At 40.1% G+C, this 25,595-nt stretch overlaps 1 protein-coding gene across 20 annotated transcripts in view; it reads left to right on the top strand.

The window, feature by feature from the left end:
* The window catches only part of SUSD1 (sushi domain containing 1), a 113,223-nt gene that overhangs the window by 636 nt on the left and 86,992 nt on the right, over nucleotides 1–25,595 (top strand). For 14 of the 20 annotated variants that reach the window (XR_012159126.1, XR_012159127.1, XR_012159128.1 and 11 more), the window contains exons 2-7: nucleotides 11,298–11,429; nucleotides 12,807–12,962; nucleotides 13,727–13,879; nucleotides 17,277–17,456; nucleotides 22,989–23,168; nucleotides 24,707–24,886. Coding sequence is in view for 16 of the 20 variants with exons in the window: in XM_073345635.1 (XP_073201736.1) it covers nucleotides 11,298–11,429; nucleotides 12,807–12,962; nucleotides 13,727–13,879; nucleotides 17,277–17,456; nucleotides 22,989–23,168; nucleotides 24,707–24,886 (981 nt within the window). In the remaining 4 variants the exon portion in view is untranslated. The remainder of the gene's footprint in view (nucleotides 1–11,297; nucleotides 11,430–12,806; nucleotides 12,963–13,726; nucleotides 13,880–17,276; nucleotides 17,457–22,988; nucleotides 23,169–24,706; nucleotides 24,887–25,595) is intronic. The other 6 variants (XM_073345628.1, XM_073345630.1, XM_073345632.1 and 3 more) reach the window with 6 other exon arrangements.

The raw sequence follows: 25,595 nt of genomic DNA, 5'->3' as shown, positions 1-25,595 counted from the left end.
TCTCTATTCAGTCGTCCCCCCACCCCCAATCTTCGTACGCACTGCGTAGGTCATGGTACACATGCTCCAGATATATATGCTTGTTATTCATGCTCTTCGTAACAACTATACACTTGTATGCACACCGCACGACTCAGTTTAATTTGCCTAATACTCTATATGGTCGTGATTACTAACGTTTGTATAAGTTAAGTATAAAAAGAGACTCTCCCTCCTGTATTTGTCAGGCATTCATACACAAAGTTGTGGTCATAAGAAATGAAACTACTTCCAAACTTTCGATCACAACTCTTAACTACAGCTCACAAAAGCTTACGCTCAAATAAATTGGTTAGTCTCTAAGGTGCCACAAGTCCTCCTTTTTGCGAATACAGACTAACACGGCTTCTACTCTGAAACTCTTAACTATAATTATTCCTCTGCCCCCAGAGCATTTCTAACATGTACATTGCTTGTTCAGCTTGCCGTGGTTGTTTTGCCGTGGTTGTTTATGAGAGTTTATGTGGTGGAGAGGATGAGGTCAAATAATAGAATCCCCACCAAGCTAGTGAAGACACAGGCTGGTGGTATTGTAATAACAATGCTCAGCTGCTTTCTTCAACCATAGATCTTAATGCACTTAGCCCCTTACTTGGGTAATAGACAACAGTCATAATCAAGATAAGTGTAAATTCTGTTTTTGTACGAAAATATTTTTTCAGTGTCAGGCAAATTTTCATTTCAGTTGCATATTTAAAAAAAACCCGTAACTCCCTTTTAATTACTTTTTGGGAGAGAGAGGGGGATGAAGGAATCTTCTGAAATAGCTTAGCAATATTAAAAAACAAACAAACCCTGTATACTTATATGGGTAATGAGCACCTCTGCATATATGTTAAATAGGGTTATCAAAATAAATAACCCCCAAAGTTTGACAGGGATATAAACCTTCACGCTTCATGGCCGAAGACCCCTTCTAGCCAAGGAAGTTAAGAAGAAATTCCTCCCCTCCCCCCCCCGCCCCACCCGAAAGAATTCTGTAATTGCTCACTTTAGGGTTTCTTACATCTTTTTCTGAAGCATCTGGTACTGAGCACTGCTGGAGATGGGATGCTAGATGAGATGGACCACTGCTTTGATCTAGTATGGCAGGACCTATTAATATTCTCTCCCCACTTCCACAAAACGCTGCAGGCAACAGTTTTCAGGTGGTTTCACTACAAGTAAAAGGATGTTGTTTTTTAAAACTAAGTTACGATATTTATTTAGGGGAAAGAGACCTAATTTTTCTCCTTCACTCATTGTTTCCAACTCATTGTCTTTCTGTTGGCTCCTTTAGTAGGACTTTCACTCTCAGCCATGAAAGCATGTGTGTTACTTTCTGATGTCACAGTTATAATTTTGAATTGGTTGTGCTGGCTCTACATACTTCTGCTTCCATTGTCTTTTTCTTTGTTTTAGAAGAAAAATAATAATAGCTTTGTGCTAACATTTTTCGGCATTGAAACGTTTCCATTTGTATCAAGGATGTTTTTGGTAACCACAGTTCCTTTCGGAACTTACTCCTGCATGGAGGACAGCTGAGGTTACTAGGATTCCTGCAGCTAAAACTCAAATGTTATGATATTTACATGAGAAATTTCTCAGCATTGACTGCAATGCTAATACAAAGCTTTTAATGGAATGATAGTTCTACTGAAGATAAAACAACTTGTACTATGCTGTTCACGTGATACAGACAGTTGAGAAAGGTGAAGTGGGGTGGCCAGATTTCCCCTTCCAGAAGAAAGTGGTCTTAGATAAATTAACCTAGGGATGGATATTTGAATTGGAGGACTTGGGACATTGACAATAAAGGATTTATTTCAAAACAATGAAAATGCATATAGAGGCCATCTGCTATGTGTAATTATGTATTACAACACAGGGCCAAAATCAGGCCTGGTGTAAATAGTCCTAATTCCATCAAGGGCATGTCCTTACACCTGGTCTATACTTGGCCCATCTTTACATTTTTCTGGGTGTAGTGGCTGTTCCAGTTTTTCAGTTTGCCTGATCTATGACTTTTGAACAGCCTGGACTCCGGGGTTTCAGTACAGACCATTGAAAAGCCTCCGTAGTTTTTAAAGTGTGAAGAGAGCTGTGTTACTTTAAAACCATGCTCCCAGTCCTTGTGAGGTTCTTCATTCCATGTGGTGAAGTACACCTCTTTTCAGAGATGGGCAATAAATGAACATCAATAGACATGTGTTTTAGTTTGTAATGTGTTTCATAGCAGTACTTCCTTGATTTTTTTTTTTTAAATATATATAGTGAACTGTATATGTTTCACCTTAGGACAGCTAATTGTATATGTTCATGGGAGGTGGGCTCCTAATGATGTTCAAGTATATTTTGTTGATATCATTGTGTTCCAGATCTTTATGGTCCTGATCTAGCTCCCACTGAAGCCAATGGGAATCTTCTTCTTGACTTCAGTGGGGACTGGATTAAGTTCTGTATCTAGCGGCTTTCAATGGAGGTCATTGACTAGATTGAAGTGGAAAGGTGATTTTTTTTTCTGAGAGTGTATATGGACATTGTAAGGGGTGAGCAAGTGATAAAACTTTATTATTTGATACAGAGAATGAGAAAATAAGCAGTTTTATCTACTGTGACAGCAAACAGAGGAAAAAACTCCCTGTTTCTTATCAGCAGATTGAGATGTTATGGGTTAGGTTTTGCTATAGCTGTTTCTAACTTAATTTAGTTTTCTAATGCACATTAATATGTTTTTGCTTCCCATGCTCATTTAGTTAAATTATTTAGTTAAGTTTTTTTTTTTAAATAAAGGCAGCATCTTAGAAGTAGGAATTTTGTGGTATTTCAAAAGAATTTAAAATGTTCTTGAAATGCACTGGGTAAAAAAAACAAAACACTGCAACTAAGAGGCACTTTTTGTATGTCATGATATTGCAGTGTAGAAAACACTTGAAAAAATGGTTATATTTTTCCATCTGCCTTCCCCTTGTAGCTATCTTTATATGTTTAGAAACTGTACTCAGAAATACACAGAAAACTTAATAAGAGATGTTTGAAATTACTTAACTACACATTCAGTTCATCCTTCCATAAGAACTATACCATCCCTAACAGCAAAGTTAATCTCATGTATCTAATAAGTAAATATAATTAAGCTTTCAGTGTATTAACAGTATCTTGAGAAAATGTCAGCTTCTACACTCCTCAGGAGTTATTTTAAAAATGTTAAACGTGTATACATGAACTATATGTGTCTGTACAACCTATTTGTTATGATTTTAATCAAATAGAAAACCAATTCAATTTTGAACAAGTCATGCAAAATATATTGAACAAGTCATGCAAAAAAGAGAAACACAAAGCAAAATTGTTATGAATAAAAGAAAAGGTATGGGAACGAATTACACAATTCTAGGTTCTAATATATATAAAGTTCCTATTGAATTATGATAAATAGTATATGTCCTGTACCTCTGAGCCATCTAGATGATTCAGAAGTTATGACCACATTTCTGAAATGGTTTTATTACAAGCCATTTTCCTAAGGGCAGTATTCTTAAAGTTATTTTTATGAACAACATTTATAATAAATATTTACATATTCAGTATACAGAAATATATATAGTTTAACAAACATTCCAGCCATCTACATTCAAATCATAGAATCATAGGGTTGGAAGGGACCTCAGGAGATCATCTAGTCCAACCCCCTGCTCAAAGCAGGACCAATCCCCAATTTTTGCCCCAGATCCCTAAATGGCCCCCTCAAGGATTGAACTCACAACCCTGGGTTTAGCAGGCCAATGCTCAAACCACTGAGCTATCTCTCCCCCCAAATGAAGATTTAAGAATATTACAACGTATATGTTATGTTGTTAGAACACCCTTTTGAAGGTATGTATAGGCATGCCTGAGAAACAAAAAATAAATAGGCAGAATGTAGGAAAGGAGGTAAGAAAATAATCACAAAAAGGAAATACTATGAGATAGAACTAATGTACTAGTCCATTCAGAGTTGGTCAGCAACACAAAGTACTGTAGGTTTGTATGGGAGCTGCTTACGTACTAATGGCTGGTATAACCTATTCAGTGTAAAAGTGATGGTTAACCATGTGGAAAGTTTTCTGCTTTTGGTCTGCATATATGGGCTATTAGATCTATACTTAGACCTGCAGTTTACTGGCTCTCAAAAAGGTATTGTGACATTGCACTCCATATGCTTTATGAAAATATGCTTATAAATGTAGAATATGCTTTATGCAAAAGGTTTTACTGGAATATGCTTTATGCAAAAGGTTTCTTGTAAGGTATCATTACAAAGCTTATAATCTACTCAGTGTGTTCATCCTTTTTGTTTGCATGTATTATTTCTATGTCTGGAGTTAGGAGAATAAAATATAAACTTGTATTACCCAGATCCTGAGTCTGTGTTGCAGCAGGCTAGCGTGTCTGGCTCAACAAGGCAGGGTTCTGGAGTCCTAAGCTGGCAGGGAAAACAGGCTCCGAGGTAATTTCAGCACATCAGGTCACAGTCCCAAGGGGGTCTCTGTGACCAAACCCGTCACAGGTATATTTTGCAAGTGTTGCTAACTCTATGAGGGAATCAGTACTTGATATGATCTAGGACTTTCATGTAGTCAGTATAGTCTGTTGCCTGTCAGAATAGAACTAAGTGACCATCGAAGGGCTGTAATGGGAAGCCCAGAAAGTTGGGCGGTATTGCCTAGATTAGAACACAACTAGAATTCAAAGGGGTTTGTCACAGATGTGAGCAAATATAATTCCTTTGAGCTTCCCTGCTAATTCTGTGGAGTAGGTTTTCATGACAGCATGTACAGGAGACTCAGTCAGATCCCAGTGTATATGGTGGATACTGTTAAACTTCCGTGCCCTGGAATGAAGGTCCATCAAGATATCATAGAAAATATATTTTTAAAATTACCCATCTGCATATGATATAGTCATACTGAATCACTGTCAGAAAGATCCTTCAGGCTTGTGTTGCGTTCTGTGTTGGGGGTTGTGTGATGCCATAGAGGTATTAGAGGTCTCTTGAAGAATCTTGCCTAATTGTTTTAGTATAGAACAGACTGGATGATCTTCAGGAGCTGTTTTACATTTTTATTTTACTGTAGTAAAGGAGCTTTTGTCAGTCTGATGTTCAGGCAAGTCAAACTAATGCTGAAGCTGTATAAAAGTCTTCATTATGGTATTGTTCAGAACCTCACACAGAATACAAATGCCATGATTTAGCTCACTCTTGCAAAACTGAAACAGAAATTGACTAACCTCTGTTCTGTACCACGATGATAGTGGGGGGAAAACAGTTTATTGACCTGTCAAAAGAAAATGACTTGTCCTGAGCAAGTAGCCCAGTAGAATTTTCGAATACGAGCCACTAAACAGTAATATTATGAGGTGCTTCTGTAATACACACAACACATAACAGATGAATAAAACACTCTGGATCTTCAGAAGAAGCTTAAGCCACCATGCAGCTAGAGAGGGCTAAGAGGGACTATTTGGAGTATCTTTCTGAGTTCATATTTTTCCCTATTTATGGTCAAAGAAGTATCTGTATGTTCAGGCAAATGAACTCCGCTAGCTAGGAGCTAGTGGACATGAGAAGCTTGCTATAGTGACAGGACAGGTTTAGTGAACATCCAGTGGCAGACATTTACAAAACTTTTCTTAAACATTACATTTATCTCCAGACTTCTTCTCCTTGTCCAGATCTATTCCGCCCCCAACAATCTTCTATTCACTGAACTTTTTGAAACTTTGCACTTTTAGGGAGAGGTAAGGAATTGGCTCTGTGTACACACAAATTTGCAGAGGGACAATAGGGTTGAGGTCTGTTATTTCTCACCTCTATATATTTATTATTTATTTTAAAACATTTTTTTCTGCTAACAAGAATGTTATCTCTGGAGACACAAATCCACAGTTTGAGAACTGCAAAACTAAGCATCTCTGATGGTACCTTCTAGACTGAGCACTGAGTCCCGTTGGGTAGATAGAAAGATTAACCTAAATAATCTATACAGAAGCCCCTGGACCCCCATAAGATTGGGTCCCTAACCCATGAACTATTGGAACTCCTGGTGGAGCAGGCATGAGGCTGGACTCTGACCCCACGTTCCAAGAGTGAGGGCCCTTGGGAGACTACTAGCAATCGAGGTCAGCCCTGGCGTCTGCAGTGGCTAAGCGGTCACTTATGCCAGTAGCTTCCTCTTCTGCGAAGCATAAGGACAAGTCGGACTCTGAGTGCAACGCCTCCAAAGAGAAGAGGTGAAGCTCGCCCTCCTGGGACCTGGCTGCAAGGCTTCAGAGGACTACCAGGCTGCTGAACGTGAAAGGTGCCCCCAAAGCTTCAGAGAAGCTCCCTGAGTACTGAAGCCGGTACCAGGCTAGCAGACCCCACCGTAAGGGAGGTCACATACATCACAGCAGTGTCCATGTTAGCCTTTTGGTATTGAGGCAGGGAGCAGTCACTGTCTGAGGTGGTACCAGTAGGAGCCTCACTCCAACACTGGCTGCCTGATTACCTCCGACTCCAGTGCCCGGACAGTCCCTGTGGCATCACCTGGTATGTGCTCCCCCTCTTTGGATCATAGTACTGGCAATCTTTCAGCTGTGAGAGCCATGGTCACTCTGAGGCTTCCTTCCTGCTCTCTGATCAAGCCCCCCGTACACTTACGGAGTGAGAACCACCCCATCAGAAAACTCTGCCTTCTCATCATCCGTTTTCCAGGGCAGCGGTCAGTCTTTCCCAGGCAGGTCCCAGGACTCGGCATTCTCAGGGTCTCCAAAGGGGACTTGGAGTACCTACCCATGACCGAGGATGCAGGATGGCACAGGTTTGACCCAGTGCTGATACCAGTGATTCCCACTGCTATGGACCCTTGCACCCTGTGATTATAGCATGTGGCGCACGTGGCCCCTATGGGGGCTGCAATTTTATCCTGGCCCAGCCCACAAGGCGCAGAATGTCGCCACTGCACCAAGCACTGGATTCATCTCTGCTGTGGATTTGTGCGTGCAGCCAGGAGACAGCAGCCACTGTGCTGGCTCAAGATGACCAGAGTGAGATCCTGTCCGGAGACGACAAAGTCCTGGCCAATAGTTTGGCACCGGACCGGTCGACCACTACACCCAAGGACTATAAGATTTTCCGTGACCTCATGAGGTGGGTGGCAGGAGCCTTGGAGATATCCACAGAGGGGCTGCGAAACGTGCCACACAAATACCTGGACACTTTACGCTTGTCAGTTTCAGGGCATGTTGCAATCTCAATCAGTGAGGGCCTTTTGGAATCTAAAAGGGTCCTCTAGCAGGCTTCAGCATCAGTGGCAACAACACTGAAATGAGCAGATAGGAGGGACCAGACCCCAGTGATTGGATCTGAACAGTTCTAGTCCCACCCAGCACTGGGGTCCCTGGTGGTGGTGGCGGCTAACAAGAGAACTCGCCAGGGCCACCAGAAGTTGACTTCAAAGGGCAAGGAGATTAAATGCCTTGTCTTGCTCAGTGAAAAGGCATACTCTACGGTAAGCCTTCAGATGAGGCTCTCCAGTTATCAGGCAGTCCTAGTAAACTATGATTACATCAACTGAAATGTGTTGTAATAATTTATTGACAAGATACCACAGGACTGCAGGGGCAGGTTCCAGTTCCAGATGATTCTTGTGGAGGGGCACGTGGTAGCTAGAACAGTTCTACCAGCAGCACTGGATGCCACAGATATGGCTTCCGGGGCAAAGGCAACAGCAATCACCAAGCAGCCATCACTAGAGAGCTGCAGGCAACACCTGAAGACTTATCCGTTGAGGGCTGCTCACTCTTTCACGAGAGGAGATGTGAGGTAATGAAGTCCCTACAAGACTCTTCATCCACCCTCAGATCATTGGGGATGTTTGCCACAGGCTCCCAAAGGAGGCACTTCAGGTTCCACTCTTAGCAGCAGCACCAACGGCCGTTCTCACATTTCACACAGCCTGAGCCATGCAGCTGCAGGCAGAGATCCTCAGGGAGGAATCCCGCCACAGGATCTACTTCCCAGTCGCACCACTCTGCATTGGTGCTGACCGGGCAGCTGACATCGTGTCTGTGGACAGCACACCACTGTGCCTGCGATTTCAGACCTCCCCTCTATTTAGCAACCATCTGGCGCCTTCCAACAGGCCTGGTCTAGTTTCACCTCAGATCATTGGGCCCTGGAGGTGGCCCAGAGAGTTTACACCATTGTGTTTCTCTTCCTTCCCCCTAACTATCCCTCCTCCACATCCCCTTCAGGGACTTTTCCCAAGAATTTGCTTTGACAGGAGGTGCAGACCATCCTCACTTTCAGTGATATAGAGAACATTCCCTCTCCATAGAGGTGAAGAGGGTTCTATTCACATTACTTTCTTAGCCCTAAGTAAACTGGCTTGAGGATGCGGGAGGAGGCTTTGACCAGTACTGGACCCCTCTGAGGACTGAACGTCTGTCAAGAAGCTCAAGTTCAAGTCGGTTTCCCTTGGGTCCATCATTTCCCTCCTTGGATCAGAAAGCCTGGTATGCTGCTCTTGACCTCAAGGATATGTACTTCCACACTGTGATTCACCTGGTACACAGGCACTTTTGGAGGATTCTGTTAGACCACAGCCGCTACTGATGCCAGGTGTTGCCCTTCAGGACTCTCTTCAGCACTCTGCGTATCATGGCAGCATTTGCTTCTGTTACCCTGCCCGAAAGGCTCTGCTTCTGTCAGATCCACCCACCATCCCTGCCACTTCGGAGTCTGGATGTCACAAGTGGTACTGAAGGAACTAGGTGCGTCAGGGCGGATCCATGGTTACGCGAGGGAGGAAGAGACAAATGGGCCACCCTGAGGAATACAGCTGACTAGAAAATTCTCTCTCGCATGTGCACTGTGGAATATGTATAGAGAGTACACATCTCAAAGAACATCAGTTACAGTGCAGGTAAGTAACCTCCTTTTTCCAGATACTGAAATTAGGCTGACTGGTCTGTAATTCCCCAGGACCGCTTTGTTCCCTTTTTTGCCCTCCTCCAGTTCTCTGGGACCTCACCCATCCTCCATGAATCCTCAAAGATAATAGCTGTTAAAGGTTAGTGAAGTCCAAATCAGACTGTGAAGAGCTACAAAGGGAACTCTCAAGCTAGGTGACCGGACAACTAAATGGCAGATGAAATTCAGTGTTGATAAATGCAAAGTAATGCATATTGGAAAATGTAATCCCAACTATACATATAAAATGATGGGGTCTAAATTAGCTGTTACCACTCAACAGAGAGAGATCTTGGAGTAATTGTGAATAGTTCTCTGAAAACATCCACTCAGTATGCAGTGGCAGTCGAAAAAGCGAACAGAATGTTGGGAATCATTATGAAAGGGATAGATAATAAGACAGAAAATATCATATTGCCTCTCTATAAATCCATGGTGCGTCCACATCTTGACTATTGTGTGCACTGTGGTCGCCCCATCTCAAAAAAGATTTATTGGAATTGGAAAAGGTTTAGTAAAGGGAAACAAAAATGATTAGGGGTGTGGAACAGCTTCTATATGAGGAGAGATTAATAAGACTGGGACTTTTCAGCTTGGAAAAGAGACGACTAAGGGGGTGTGTGATTGAGGTCTATAAAATGATGACTGGTGTGGAGAAAATAAATAAGGAAGTGTTATTTACCGCATGGCCTACAAGAACTAGGGGTCACCAAATGAAATTAGTAGGCAGCAGGTTTAAAACAAACAAAAGGAAGTATTTCTTCACACAATGCACAGTCAACCTGTGGAACTTATTGCCAAGGGATGTTGTGAAGGCCAAGGCTATAACAGTGTTCAAAAAAGAACTAGATAAATTCATAGAGGACAGGTCCATCAATGGCTATTAGCCAGGAAGGGCAGGGATGGTGTCCCTAGTCTCTGTTTGCCAGAAGCTGGGAATGGGCGACGGGGGATAGATCACTCGGTGGTTACCTGTTCTGTTCATTCCCCCTGGGGCACCTGTCAGTGGCCACTGTCAGAAGACAGGATACTGGGCTAGAAGGACCTTTGGTCTGACCCAGTATGGTGGGTGGTATGTAATCGTTCCGAGATTGCTTCAGCTATTTTCTTACGTATCCTGTGGTAAATTTCATCAGACCCTGCTGACTTGTATACATCTAATTTACTTAAATATTCTTTAACCTGCTCTTTCCCTATTTTGGCGTATATTTCTTCCCCCTTATTGTTAATATTGTGTTAGGTATCTGGTCACAATTTACTTTTTTAGTGAAGATGGAAGTAAAATAGGTGTTAAACAACTTAGCCTTCGGGTTCATCCGTTACTAGTTCTCCTTCCCCACTAAGTAAAAGACCGACTTGTATTTTCCTTTGTCTTTCTCTTTCTCCTAATCTGTTTATAAAACCTCTTCTCATTGCCTTTTATGTTCCCAACTAGGCGTAACTCATTTTGTACCTTATCCTTTCTGATTTTGTTCCTATATGCTTGTAATATTTTTTTGCACTCCTTAGCTATTTCTCTGTGTTTCCACTTTTTTTTAGGATTTCTTTTTGATTTTTCAGGTTATTAAGGAGCTGCCGGTGAATCCATATTGCCCTCTTACTATCTTTCCTTCCCATCGGGATAGTTTGCCTTTAATATTGTCTCTGAGATCTGCCAGCTCTCTTGAACATCTGCCTTACCTACCAGTTCTCTGAGTTTGTTAAAGTCAGTTTTTTTGAAGTCCTTTGTTCTTATTTTGCTGCTCTCACTCCTTTCTTTCCTTAGTTCATGAAATCTGTCGTTTTATTATCACTTTCACCCAAATTGCCGTCAATCTTCAGATTGGTAACCAATCCTTCCTTGTTAGTCAGAATCAAGTCTAAAATGACTGTGCCCCTGGTTAACTTTTCCACCTTCTGAAACAAAAAGTAATACAACTCTGTGGATTAATTGTGTAACACGACTGGTTTGCACAACTTGGTTTAAATTTGAAACTCATAAACATTATTAACTGGATTGTGCTAACTAGTCTCATTTAGCAATGACTACATAATGCCATGTTCCTTGTGCTGTGATGTTCAGTTCATTTTCGTTTCTCCCAGTTTCCTTAGTCTGGGCTGTTTATAATGGGCTAAAGTTTTGCTTCAAACCAGGGTATGATATGGGACTTGATTTCAATTCAAAGGATTCAATCTAAAGTTTCATCTATTTATTAAACTCTAAATGCTGCCTTCCCTGTGCACTGAGCTGATCCACAAACTAAATTTTTGGCATTTTTTTGAAACTATCTTTATTTTCTTTAAGCTGCAACAAATAGTTCAGTCCCAGATGTCTGTGCCACTTGCCATGCTAACGCCACGTGTCAGCAAAAAGAAGGCAAAAACGTCTGCATCTGTAACTATGGATTTGTGGGTAATGGGAGGACTCATTGTCAAGGTAGGCTATGATTTGTGAATGTGTGCCATTGCTAACAATCTTAGGGCTTGTCTATATGGTCTGTTGCTGCGCAGCAAGCCAGATGTATGAATCTACAACGCTCTGGCCGGCCCCCCACCGAGTGCCTGGGTGGACTCTGCTACAAGGCACTAAATGTTCTGCAGTGCATTTTGGCACTGCAGTCAAAGTGCACTGGGAAACTTTCTGGGTGTGGCAGCATGGTCGACAAGGCCAGGGAATGTGCAGAGGCTAAAGTGCTGTAGGTTTAAACTCTGGGTTGCCAAACGTGAACAAACAGTGTAGACAAGCCCTTATCAAAATATTTGGTCCTGGATAATGGCACCAAGTTCTTAGTCTGAGACCTATGTTCATACCTGACAGTCACTCCAAAACCAAGAATGCCGACAGATGCTTTTTTCAAAACTGTTAACAGTGGCAGGGGTGGGGAATGTTGGGCTGGATTTCATCAATTGCATTTAAAATAAGTGATGATTTGTAGCTGGTAAACTATCCAAACAAATACTGGTGATAGTGCGTTTACCTTGTGTTTTTTTCAAATTCTAAGACGTTTGACTCAGAGACAGTCCACTTAAACTTGATCCAAAATCTGTTTTGAAAAAAAAAATTTTTTTTCCCCACAAAACCTTAAACATTATAAATGTTTACGTGATTGTTTTTAAAAAAATAATTCCAGTGGAAATTTAAAAACAAATACTCCCATTCAGCATTAGCATCCCAATCATTACTGAGAACCAGAAAATGAAACTGACTATAAACAAAATTGAGATGGATTTTACTGATTTTTCCAGTTCTCTCATCTTGGATGATGATTTTTAAAATTCTTCCAGTTCTCATATTCATAGGTAGTGTTCATAACATATGTTGTTTGTTTCCAATATATAATTATTAAGTTGGCACAGTCTCTTTAATACTTGCAGGGTTGTTGTAGCCGTGTTGGTCCCTGGATATTAGAGAGACAAGGTTGGTAGGATACTATCTTTTATCAGACCAACTTCTGTTGGTGAAGGAGACAAGCTTTTGAGCTGTACAGACCTGAAGAAGAGCTCTGTGCCGCTGGAAAGCTTGTCTCTCTCCACAACAGAAGTTGGGCCAATAAAAGATATTACCTCGCTCACGTTGGCTCCCTTTTAATATTGTGTATCACACGTGGATGGAGCAGTAAGTGAACCGGTGACATCCAGTGACCATGACAATACCCTGTATTAGAACAACAGTTACAAAGTACTGTAGCTGACGGGTGATTATTTACAGAGCTAACAAATTAGAAAAAAACCTCGTAAGGAGAAGTCTGACTGCTTGACAATGACAGGTTTGATTTGATTTTTAATCTCTGACGTGTTTTGAATATACCTACAGATAAAGATGAATGCCAGATTGGAGCTAGCAAGATCTGTGGCGAGCATACATCATGTCACAATACACATGGAAGTTTTTACTGCATTTGTCTTGAAGGATACCATCCCTCTAACAACAACAAGATATTTATTCCCAATGATGGCACATATTGTACAGGTAAATACAACAACTAGGCTCACATGCTAGGGATCTGGGGCTTCATAATCTATTTTCTGTGACAAACATGGCTGTTTCTTTGCAATCACATTAAGATTTTATTTTTGAAAGTACATAAAAGTAGTTATTGGACACGTGCACCTAATGTACATCCCAAACTTGCAAACACTTGCAACCATATCTTGCTCTCATTAGTGCAAGTTAGTCCCATTACGTGGTCTGCTGTCTTACACTCATTCTTGTTCTGTTAAAATGAATTATTGATATAAAGCTCAGTTTGTACAAAAGCCTTGCTGGCAAAATGAAACCAGAAATTAAGACAATAGGATGATATTCCTTCTTTCCATTTCCCTATTTTTCCTTGCATGTCAGTTTATTATTTTTTTGTTTACTGTGGAATATTCTCCTTCAGCTGAAGTGTGGACTTCCATGGCACAATGACTGTTCAGTTTTAATTGATCAAAAATACAGATACTGCTGGGTATTTCCTGGTCAGTAGTATGAAATAGACTGGAGACGATAATGTCTGTTTGCCATGTAGTAACTAAAACTGATAGTAAAGTTATAGATTGTTGTGCGTAAGGGCCCAGTCTTCTATGGTGCTGAGCACATCCTGGAAGTTGATGAGCCCCTGCATCTCCCAGTGAGGCTAGCAGGAGTTGAGGGCATTTTACATCTTCTAGGATACACTTGGTACATTGCAGGATTGGGCCCTAAAAATAAAAGCACTTAAAAAGATTGTAATGTTTGATCTGGGTTTCTAGATATAGATGAGTGCCAGGTGTCAGGTCTGTGTGGTGTTGGGGGACGATGTGTGAACACTGTTGGAAGCTACAGCTGCTACTGTATGGAAGGATATAGACCAGAAAATGGAACAGAATTTTTTCATCCAGCTGGGAACACTGTTTCGTGCAAAGGTGAGAGCCTATGGATGTTATTCATGCTAACAGATACAATCAAATCTATCACCATATCATGGTATCTGCACTGACCTACAGTTCTGAGTTTCCTGGGTTGTAGCCCTCTCTAGGTGTTTCTTTTTGTTTTTGCAAATTCAACATGTCTCATTGATGCTTGGATGATAAGGTTGACAGTGGCTATAGATCACTATAGGCTCTCAGCAGTGGGGTGAGTGTGCAAGGTCAGTGAAGTGAAATGCCAGGAGCGTGATCTAGCTCGTTTCTGAGTAAAGAAGAAATTTGCCACATCCTATTTGCATAGTCAGATTGCCTCAAGGGGAAAGGAAGAGCGGGATTAATAGCTGGTGAATAAGATCAAGTGAATAAAATAAGCCTAGGAAAGAGGAATAAAATAATAAATTAGCCATTTGATAACATACTGTGCTGTATGCAAGAATAAACTACTCTGGGTTTATTTGGGTTTTTTTGGCCATAAACAGAAATTAATCTGAACTTGAAATAAATGCTACTTTCTCTTCCCTCTTCTTCTTTTCTCCAGTATCAATTAAAATTGCAGCTCCATATCTGAGACAGACACACACAACACTAGCAGTCCTCAATATAACTGTCATGCACACATGTATCCAAGGTGAAGTGAACAGCTAGTGATTACAGAACTAACTTGCCACTACATAGTTCTCTCATTTACAGAGTATTGCAACACTTTGGCAGTTAAGCGTACACTTGTAGTGTATTGAGTTAGGCTAAAATTTCCTACTTGAGTTTTTCAAGTTAGGCACCTCAATAAGTCACCTAATTTTCAGAGGTGCTGATCACCTGCATATCTCGTTGACTTCACTGGCACCCTGTCTGAATAACTTAAATAAATTAATTGACTATATAACTGCTTCTGTGGTCTATAGCTCAGAAAGTATTCAAGATTTCTGTGGCATTTTGCACACATGCATCACAAATGTTCTTGTCTGTGGAAAAGCCTATCAAATGAGAAGGTGTCATTGACTTAATGGGAAGCCATCAGTTTTTCTTAAGCTATGTGGGGGCTTCTTCTCAGCATCCCTGCAGCTCTTAATAGAGTGTCAGGCCATCTGTGATCTCCCCCAATAGCTCCACTATCTCCAGGATGGAAAAAGACTATGAGCAACCTCCTACAAAAGATTTCTGTTGGGACTGGGCTGTCATCAGATCCTGCTAACAAATGGCATCTCATGTAATTCAGTAACTTTTCCACTTGGCATTGGTGACAGAATAACCAGCTCCATCAGATTTCACACTAAAATATCATTACTTACTAATGCAGAATTCTGTATTTCCTGGGATAACTTGGGCATCCTTTCATTGAGTATGTAAAACTTGAAGTGCTCATTGGCAGCAGCTAGGAGGAAGCAGAAGGCTCAGTTCCTAAGAAGTCAGTTAATGTAGGTGAGATTTTTACCTCAAAACAGCAGGTTTCAATTTCTGATCTGCGTTTTGTTTTCTGGGGCAACTTGTTGGCATCTTAAGAATAAAGATGCTAACAGTAATGACATGGAAAAGGTTAGGTATAAACACCGAAGGTAATTCATAGGACAGAAAAAGAACTACAGGAAATTGAAGATAAAATTGGGCTTGATTGTTATAAGTAACAAAAAGTGAGGCAATGGTATCACATGGGAAATCTTTAATCACGGTCAGAATTTTTTTCAAAGCAAAGTAAAGAGTGAGCTTCAACAAAAAAGAAGAAAATGGCATTCACTGGTCCTGTATTACAATCTACTCAAAGAAATCCCCATTTGTGGAGGCAGCTCTAGTGAAATGCCAGTGCATTTGGCTTTTTTAACACCTTTGAACTGCGTTTTTGACCCATCTTGTATCTTGCTTTCAGTCTCAAGTCTTTTTTTTTGTCAGTTACTTGAGTCTAGCAGAATACCAGCTCAGGGTGGGGTTAATGCCTAAGGATCAATTGAAATAAGATAAGCACTACAACAACTGAGAGCTAATCACTGAGAACCTGAATAAGAGAGAAAGTTGAATATCTTCAGGATACATTTTAAGGCCCTGATTCTGCAATGAAGCTCTGTGCTGGTGTTCTCCTGCCACCCACAAAGTGCTCATTGCCAGGTTGGAGCCTAAAGCAATAAAGGGCATGTAACTCTGTGCAAAATGTACTTATTACTCCTATTAACATATGCCAGCTGAGCTCCTTCCCGCTTCCTCAGAAGATGATTTTATCCAGTACGTTTCTGACATGTCTCCTGCCCTCCCCAAAATAAATTGTTTTCCATTTAGTCTATCCATGGAATACAAATGTGTGGTGTCCATTTCTTGATAAAAGCTAGTTTCACTAGCAAGAGCTGCCTTCTCCTGACATAACTGTTCAAAATCTGAAAAGATGTACTATTTCACCTTTTTTATTGCAATTGTCCCTTCCTGAACTGCCAGGAAGAATTTTTTGTTAGACAAATCAGCAAGTCTGTGAATAGCAGCCCTGGCTTCTTCCTTATTAGTAATGGAGCCATTTAAAATATTCTTTAGGCCCTTACAACTCCACAGGTGACTCTCTTACCATCTCAGGTATGAAATATTTCCCCAACTGTTTGCAGTCTGTTCCTGCTCAGGAAGACCAAGAATACACACATTTTATTCCAAAACTAGATTTCAAAGTACTGGTATTTTCATATGATGACTTTACAGTGCGTGTTAGTTCAACTTCGCCAGATCTCACACCAGGCTGTGATCTCATGCTGCTGCTACTGCTATTATTTTATTACTAATTATTTGTATTACCGTAATGTCTAGGAGCCCTAGTAATAGACCAGTACTCCATTGTGCAAGGTGCTGTACAAACACAGAACCAAGTTTCACATCAGGATATTTTAAATGGCACATGTCCTTTGTTCTTTTCTGATTTAAACATGTGGATGAGGATGTAATTTGTCTTGGAAGCCTGTAACTTCCTTTTGGAGTTAATGATCAGGATTGATTTCAAATTACAGCATAGTTCTGTGAGGGTAGGGGGCATTTTTGTGCATGGTGGGAGCGTCTAGGAAGAAATGAGGACTCTCTAACAGATGGAAACCTAAATATGGTGGTCTCCTTCCCTCCCCCCCCCCTTTTTTTTTTTTTTAAGGCTTACGCTAAAAACAAATAAGTGCTGGGCATTGGATCAAAGAGATGGACTCTTTTGTGCCATCTTCTGCTGTATTTTATGCCTTTGTGTAATGCAGATTCAGTACAATGGAGTTGTTTTACACTTCAAACAATGTGTAGCAGAGCATGTTTCTATAAATGTGAACTCATTTAGATTCTTGTTTTAAATGGAAAGTCCTCATGCTGTAGCCATGAACCTCTTATGTTCTCCCATTTCTAATGACCTCATGTGGTTTTTCTCCCCCCCCCCTTCCATCTTTGCTTGTAGCTGTGGATTGTGGGGTCCCACCTTCTGTCTTGAATGCACATTCAGCTCCTCTAAGGAGGACCACCTATGGAAGTGAAGTTGCTTATATTTGCCTACATGGTTATGTTATGGAAAGTGGTAACCAGACTGCAGTTTGTAATGCCAAAGGACAATGGGAAGGTGCTGATCTGGTGTGCAAAGGTAAAGAAAATATACATATAGATTTCTGGATGATAGAAATTATTTCAGAAATAACCAGCAGTAGCGGTCACCACCTAAGCCCTGGTCTACACTAGTGGGGGGATCGATCTGAGTTACGCAACTTCAGCTGTGTGAATAACAAAGCTGAAGTCGACATACTTAGATTGATTTACCGTGGTGTCTTCACCGCGGGGAGTTGACTGTTGCCGCTCCCTTGTCGACTCCGCCTGCACCTCTCGCAGAGCTGGAGTACAGGAGTCGACGGGAGAGCGCTCGGGGATCGATTTATTGCGTCTAGACTAGATGCGATAAATCAATCTCCGCTGGATCGATCGCTGCCCGCCCGATCCGGCAGGTAGTGAAGACATAACCTTAGAGACGATCAATGAGAATTCCCCATTGCCTGGTTGAGAATTCCACCTGTAGACTCTAGCAGCATTTACAGGACACTCACAACATAAAAGACATAAATTAGTTTTCTTGTGTGTGTTGTTTATAAGACCATAAAATATAAAAACTAAACGACTTTAAAAACTAAGTGTCAATTTCTCAACGGGTGTAAATCTCTGTAGCTCCAGAAATCTTCACTGATTTACACCTTTTTAGGATCTGGCACTGTGGCCCAGTTTTTTTTAAAGTTATTTAGGTGTTGCTGCGCTCAGTGTCACAACTGCTAATGGAATTAGGAGCCTACATTTCATTATCAAAAGGATTTAGGTACTTAAGGGTCTAAATCCTACTATCAATGGAATTTAGATTCCTAAGTGCCTAGGTCCTTTTTGAAAATGAGATATAGGCTCCCAAATGAGTTAAGTTTTGCAAAGCTGAGCACAGCAGTGCCTAAATACCATTAAAATCTGGGCCTGAATCTGCTTTTGCTGCTGTTTTTTGTTTCCTTTTTTTGTATTTTGTTTGGCTTGGTAATGAAACTAGGCTAGTCTATTTCACTTTTTGATTCTTTGGCACTTAAACATTGTTGTTTTTGTTTGGATTTGCTAAAGTTAAATATTTAAAATAAACGCTGTTTTAATGGAAGATGCAGGAAAATATTTCTCTGGTTTAATACAAACTAAGGGTCTGATGTGGCTTAGAGCCAGATCTTGTAACAGCTTATGTATGTGAGTAAAGTTACTCACGTGAGTAAGTCCCATTGACTTACATAGGTTTGTCAATGTGAGTGAAGCTATGCTCATGCCTCAGCGTTTGCAAGATCTGGTTGTAAACCAGGAATTACTTTGATATCCTATCACCTCCACCCATCACTCTGTTAAAGGGAAGCGCCCTGCCTCCCTCTAGCCAATCCTGGCACCTCTTCCGCTATGTCTTCACTGTTAGCTCCTCTTCCTCCCCCCCCCCCCTCTTCCAGTAGCTATCTCAATGTCAAACCCTACTGGAAGTAGACAAGGCACATAGTTTTACCTTGATGTAGCTAATTGAGGTCATGAACTTGAGTAGCTGCATCAAGATAAAACTCTGCTTTGTCACCACTAGAATTTTACATTGAGACGAGTCCTTCAATGTAAGAATACACCTCTTTGCCATTTAAGATGTAGCCTTAGGGTACATCTGCACTGGAATAAAAGGCTAAAAATTGCTATGTAGACGTACAGGCTCGGGCCAGAGTCTGGGCTCCGGGGCCCTCCTCTCATGTATATGCAGCAGTTTTACAGCCCTGTGGCCAGGGAGCCCAAGTCAGCTGATCCTGGCCAGCTGTGGGTGTTTAATTGCTGTGTAGACACATCCTTCGAGGCTCTAAGATTGACCAACAGCAGCCCTCTTAAGTAGGCTGCCACCTGGAAGGCGTTGCAGCTCCAGTCTGGGGTTATTGCTCACTCTTCTGGCCCAGTCTGACACTGATGCTGATACTGTTTAGAAATTTAAGCATTACTATCACTTATGATCCTTTTAAAAGTCACAGGTCTAGACTGTTGTCAGCTGCTAACACTAACTACTTGAGCATTTTATTATTCATTATTTGACATAAACCATAAAGCCCTTTGTTTTTTATGAATGGAGGGATGTGGCCTGTCAACTTCATATTAAGGTGAAAAACAAGAGTAAACAAAAAAGAAGTTATCTGACAGAATTCCAGTATAGAGCCACTCAGAGGGTCTTTATTAATTCTTATTATTAACTAATATTCCCTTATGCTTAATTATCATCTTTACTCCATCTTTAATTTGGCACAGTTGCATGATTAATGTCTCATGGAACTGATTCTGCATGGCTAATTCTTCTGTTCTTTGGTATCAAGTTTAGTCTATGCCTAAATAGAATGTGCTTAGCCAGTATTTCAGCCTTACTGTCTAAAAGTGCCTCTATTTTTGGAATCTGCCCCAATATCTTTGTTTTAATTCAGGGTTCAGATGCCTAAAAAGCATTTGATTGATTACATAGACAGAAAACACCACTCTCTCACTTCTACATTTCAATCTTGCTGGGGATGGCGGATAACAGTGGGAGGGGATGGCTTGAGGCAAGGCTTGCTTATAGTTCCTCCTGTCCAAATCCTCACTTAGTCTTCTAAAAAAAAATCCGTGTCACATATCACTCTGCTTCAATAAGGTAGTCTCAAACTGAAGGCTCTGAGGTTGAATATTTGCTTATAATTCAGTAGTTCTGGAAGAGAAGCTTATTCTAACGTTTCACAGCATATACATGCTTTCCAAGGTAGAGACAGAAAGATAACTATCCTAGTGGGGTTGTTTTCCATTGCTACATATTTCTTTTAAAATTTTCACTTAAAGGTTTTATACTGTAAGTTGTTCAACTTTGTCAAATTTTTCTATTTATCTGTTTCTGGCTACAACTTCAAAATTACTTTAAGCCCACTTTTCAACTAATAGTTCAAGCTTTCTCCTTGCCTCCATCTGTGAGCCCTAGGAAAAATATGGTTTAATTCTTAATATAGCATTGCATCGTTCATTTTTTAACAAAGTAAGGCATAATCCTGAATAGTAGTGTTGGATTCACTCTGGATTTCACATTGTACTTTAGCTTCAAATTATATTCTTCCATTAACTTGATCTTTTCTCTTTTATTATTTTAATTCCATAATTTTATTAGAAACTCCACAAAATTGCTGAGTAAGTGAACCAATTTCAAGTTATTACCACATTTATTTTCTAATCATCTCCATAGAGGTTTGAATAACACATAGAAATTTTCCTACGTGATTTCTTCTTGTCCTGGTCTAAAGCAGTTCTACTTACCTTCCCCTGTTATTCCATCATGGGATAGGTTTTTTTTCTTACCTCCTAAATAAAAAGAGAGTAATCAACAGGTTTACAAATCCTTGGTAAATATCAGAAACAAAACAATCATCATTACAACAGTGAGCTTTTCTTTAGAGAGACATTATACAGGAATAGAGTCATCAGCTCTCTCTCTTTAACCAGGTGTTATTTTACAAAATGAGCATCATTACAACACCTATGTCCTGTCATTTCTAGTCCACTGTGGAATACTGTATTGCTACTTATTATGTGTATTGCAATAGCACCTAGGAGCCCTAATCGAGGCTTAGGGCCCAGTGTGCTAGGAACTGTACAAACTACATTCCTGCATCCCAAATGCTGATGCTGTTGTTTGTCTGTATCTGTACAGCATCAAGCACAGAGAGGTCCTGGTCCTGGGGCTCTTAAGCACTGTGGTAATACAAAGAAATAATGATAATTAAGGCTGTCAAGTGATTAAAAATATTAATTGCTGTTAATTGCGCTGTTAAACAAAAATAGAATACCATTTATTTAAATGTTTTGGATGTTTTCTACATTTTCAAATATATTGATTTCAATTGCAACACAGTATACAAAGTGTACAGTGTCCATTTTATATTTATTTTTTATTACAAATATTTGCACTGTAAAAAACAAAAGAAATAGTATTTTTAGTTCACCTCATACAAGTACTGTAGTATAATCTCTTTATCATGAAAGATGAACATATAAATGTAGAATTATGTACAAAAAATAACTTCATGCAAAAATAAAACAATGGAAAACTCTAGAGCCTACAAGTCCACTCATTCCTACTTCTTGTTCAGCCAGTCACTCAGACAAACAATTTTGGTTACAATTTGCAGGAGATAATGCTCCCCGCTTCTTGTTTACAATGTCACCTGAAAGCGAGAACAGACATTCACATGGCATTGTTGTAGCCGCCGTCGCAAGATATTTACGTGCCAGATGCGCTAAAGATTCATATGTCCCTTCATGCTTCAGCCACCATTCCAAAGGACATGCATTCATGTCAATGACTGGTTCTGCTCAATAACGATCCAAAGCAGTGCGGACCGACGCATGTTCATTTTCATTATCTGAGTCAGATGTCATCAGCAGAATCATAGAATATAGAATATCAGAGTTGGAAGGGACCTCAGAAGGTCATCTAGTCCAACCCCTGCTCAAAGCAGGACCAATCCCCAGTTTTTGCCCTAGCTTCCTAAATGGTCCTCTCAGGGATTGAATTCACAACCCTGGGTTTAGCAGGCCAATGCTCAAGCCACTGAGCAGAAGGTTGATTTTCTTTTTTGGTGGTTTGGGTTCTGTAGTTTTTGCATCTGAGTGTTGCTCTTTTAAGACTTCTGAAAGCATGCTCCACACCTCATCCCTCTCAGATTTTGGACAACACTGCAGATTCTTAAACCTTGGGTTGAATGCTGTAGCTATTTTTAGTAATCTCACATCGGTACCTTCTTTGCGTTTTGTCAAATCTATTGTGAAAATGTTCTTAAAACGAACATGTGCTGGGTCATCATCTGTGACTGCTATAACATGAAATGCAGGTAAAACAGAGCAGGGGACATACAATTCTCTCCCAAGGAGTTCAGTCACAAATTTAATTAACACGTTCTTTTTTTAACGAACATCATCAGCATGGAAGCATGTCTTCTGGAATGGTGGCCAAAGCATGAAAGGGCATATGAATGTTTAGCATATCTGGTACGTAAATATCTTGCAACGCTGGCTTCAAAAGTGCCATGCGAATGTCTCTTCTCACTTTCAGGTGACATTGTAAATAAGAAGCAGGCAGCATTATCTCTCATAAATGTAAACAAACTTGTTTGTCTTAGTGATTGGCTGAACAAGAAGTAGGACTGAATGGACTTGTAGGCTCTAAAGTTTTACATTGGATTGTTTTTGAGTGCAGTTATGTAACCAAAAAAAAAATCTAAATAGATAAAGAGATTGCACTACAGTACTTGTATAAGGTATTTCTTTTGTTTATCATTTTTACAGTGCAAATATTTGTAATAATAATAATATAAAGTGAGCACTGTACACTTTGTATTCTGTGTTATAAAAGAAATCAATATATTTGAAAATTTAGAAAAACATCCAAAAATATTTAATAAGTTTCAGCTATTGTTTAAAAGTGTGATTAATTATTTTGAGTTGATCGCATGAGTTACCTGCGATTAATCAATAGCCCTAATAATAATGATAACAATAAGTATCTCTTCTTTAAACCCTGTGACTAGTCTTGGCTTGTTTCCATTGTCAATTTTACTTCTCTATTTTTTTCCCTCAGAAATAGACTGTGGCAGACCTTTGTGGATTCCACACGCAGAAATGATCTGGGACAACTCCACAACTCTAGGAAGCATGGTGTACTATAAATGTAGTGAAGGGTTTCATTTTAGTGGAAAGAAGAATTTTTCACAATGCACAATAATTCAGAAATGGGAAAATATCGCGGGTGCATGTGAAGGTAGATATGTTTCAGTGCAGGTTTATGTTCTTTTCCCATCAGATTTAAAGACCCTTCATCGCAAATTCAAACAAGAGTTTCTTAAAGTATGATTTTATTCTGAAAAGTGACTAATAATTAGGCTTGGCAGAATTCAGTTAATCTTGACAATAATGTCAACGTTGATTTTTTTTAAGTGTTTTTGGGTTTTTTTTAGATTTTTATTGATTTAAATGTTCATGACTCTGGGAAGTTATGGGAGGGCCAGACAATTATTTAATGACAGATGTTGAGATTCAAAAAGTTAAAGATTTGTACGCTGTTAAAACACAAATTATTAATATCACATGTCAAAGTATACAAAGTAAATATCCTCAAATCAACAAATCATACCTGTTTTTACTATTCATTCTCTAGTCCAATGGTTCTCAATCAGTGGTACATGTATCCCTGGGGGTACGCAGAGGTCTTCCAGGGGTACATCAACTCATCTAGATATTTGCCTAGTTTTACAACAGGCTACATAAAAAGCACTAGCAAAGTCAGTATAAACTAAAATTTCATACAGACAGTGACTTCTTTGTACTGATCTAATAAGTGCAATTTTTACATTCCAGTTGATTTATTTTGTAATTCACATGATAAAAATGAGAAAGTAAGGAATTTTTCAGTAATAGTGTGCTGTGAACACTTTTGTATTTCTATATCTGATTTTGTAAGCAAGTAGTTTTTAAGTGAGGTGAAACTTGGGGTACACAAGACAGATTAGACTCCTGAAGGGGGTACAGTAGTCTGGAGAGGTTGAGAGTCACTGCTCTAGTCTGTTTGTAACAAACCTAATTCAAAAGTCTGAATCCCTGGATTTTGACTCTACTAAGTTCTCAAGTGGCATTTTTCTTACTTTTTCTATCTTTGAATATCAATTATTATTGATGGAAATATTTTTCTTTGGTTTGTGGGTGTACAGTGAAATTGACGTTTACTGACATTTACCAGTACAAATCTAATCCTTCCAACCCTACTAATAATTGAATTTTATTCCGAAATAGATCTTTCTCCTGAATATCCTCAAGTCCGTATCTGCTGACATTACAGCTAAAATAAGATTTTGTTTTACTACTTTTTGCTCTGGGTCTGACTTCAGAACCTAAACAGCTGTGGGACAAGAAACTGGATTCTTTTTTGGCTCACATATCAACAGACTTGTTCATGTGGTTTCAATGGCAGGGTCCTGTTGCAAAGGCAGAAGGCGACGTGCAGAATCTGTACGGTTTGTGGTTATGAACTAGAAGGAAAGAACCCAGGTTGACTTTCAGATCCAACATTGAATGTGCAAGGCTAGCAGTTGCTTGGTTTAGAAGTAAAAAAATGTTTTTTGGTTAAAAGGAGTCATTGAGAAGAATCCCATAATGTCATTTTTACAGTACAGTTTTGTCTTTCCTAATGGATTTTATATTTCACATTCTCCTAAGGGTTCACTTTCAGTGACTACATTAACTAATTTCTTAACACTGACTAGCAAACATTTTTTCATGAAAATTGTTTTTGATCTTTTTCAGTAACGGACTGTGGCAGACCTCCTTCAATCCCCAACACAGACATGATTTGGAACAACATTTCCCAGCTGGGGAGTTCAGTGCACTACCAATGTAAGAAGGGATTCCGCAGCATAAATGGGAGGAATACGTCACGTTGTATTTATAATGGATCCTGGGAAATTCCAGCTATAATATGTAAAGGTAGGAGTGTAATGAAAACCTCTGCCTTTTATTTGTAGATGTGTTTTAAATTCAGCTTCAAACTTTACTCCTGGGGAAATTCTTCACCACTGTGCCTGCGCAGAATTTATGTACCCCGCAGATTTCTTTGCTTCCCTACAGAAAAATGACTTTCTGACCGGGAAGCAAAGGGAAGCCACAAGAGCGGTCATGTGACTTCCCCCCAGCAGTATATTTCAGGTGCCCAGGGCAGCCGACAGAGAAGTAACCCACACCTGGATTCCCTCTACACTTGGATCCTGCCTTGCTGAGCCTGCCTGCCCATCCCTTGTGCATCTAGTATGGAATGGCATGGCTCTGGGGTGTTTTGGGGGCAGGCATGGTCCTTGTACTGTGTCAGGGTTGGGTTCAGCCTCACCACTGAATCCGTGCCTTGTGGTGTTGGGTGACGGGAGCTGCACAGTGATCTCCCTCCTCTGTGTAGCCAGTGGCCTGTGCTCCCCAATGCCATGCTGGAGCCTCCACATTTATTTGACCAATAAAATTCGCTGCAGAATTTAAAAATATTGTGCTCTGAATTTTAATTTTTTTTTGGTGCAGAATGCCCTCAGGAGTAAAACTTGTGTCCTGAAACTAGGATAGGTAGAAGGCCAAAAAAAGCCTGTTTTAGTTTACTTCGTAGGTGTTAATCCACCACAGGTTGGGATGTCAGGCTTACATGATGCACAAA

The sequence above is a fragment of the Lepidochelys kempii genome, chromosome 5, assembly GCF_965140265.1.
Source record: "Lepidochelys kempii isolate rLepKem1 chromosome 5, rLepKem1.hap2, whole genome shotgun sequence".
Lineage (NCBI taxonomy): Eukaryota > Metazoa > Chordata > Testudines > Cheloniidae > Lepidochelys > Lepidochelys kempii.
Note: the sequence above shows the minus strand (reverse complement) of the source record. Positions and strands in the feature narration are given on the sequence as shown.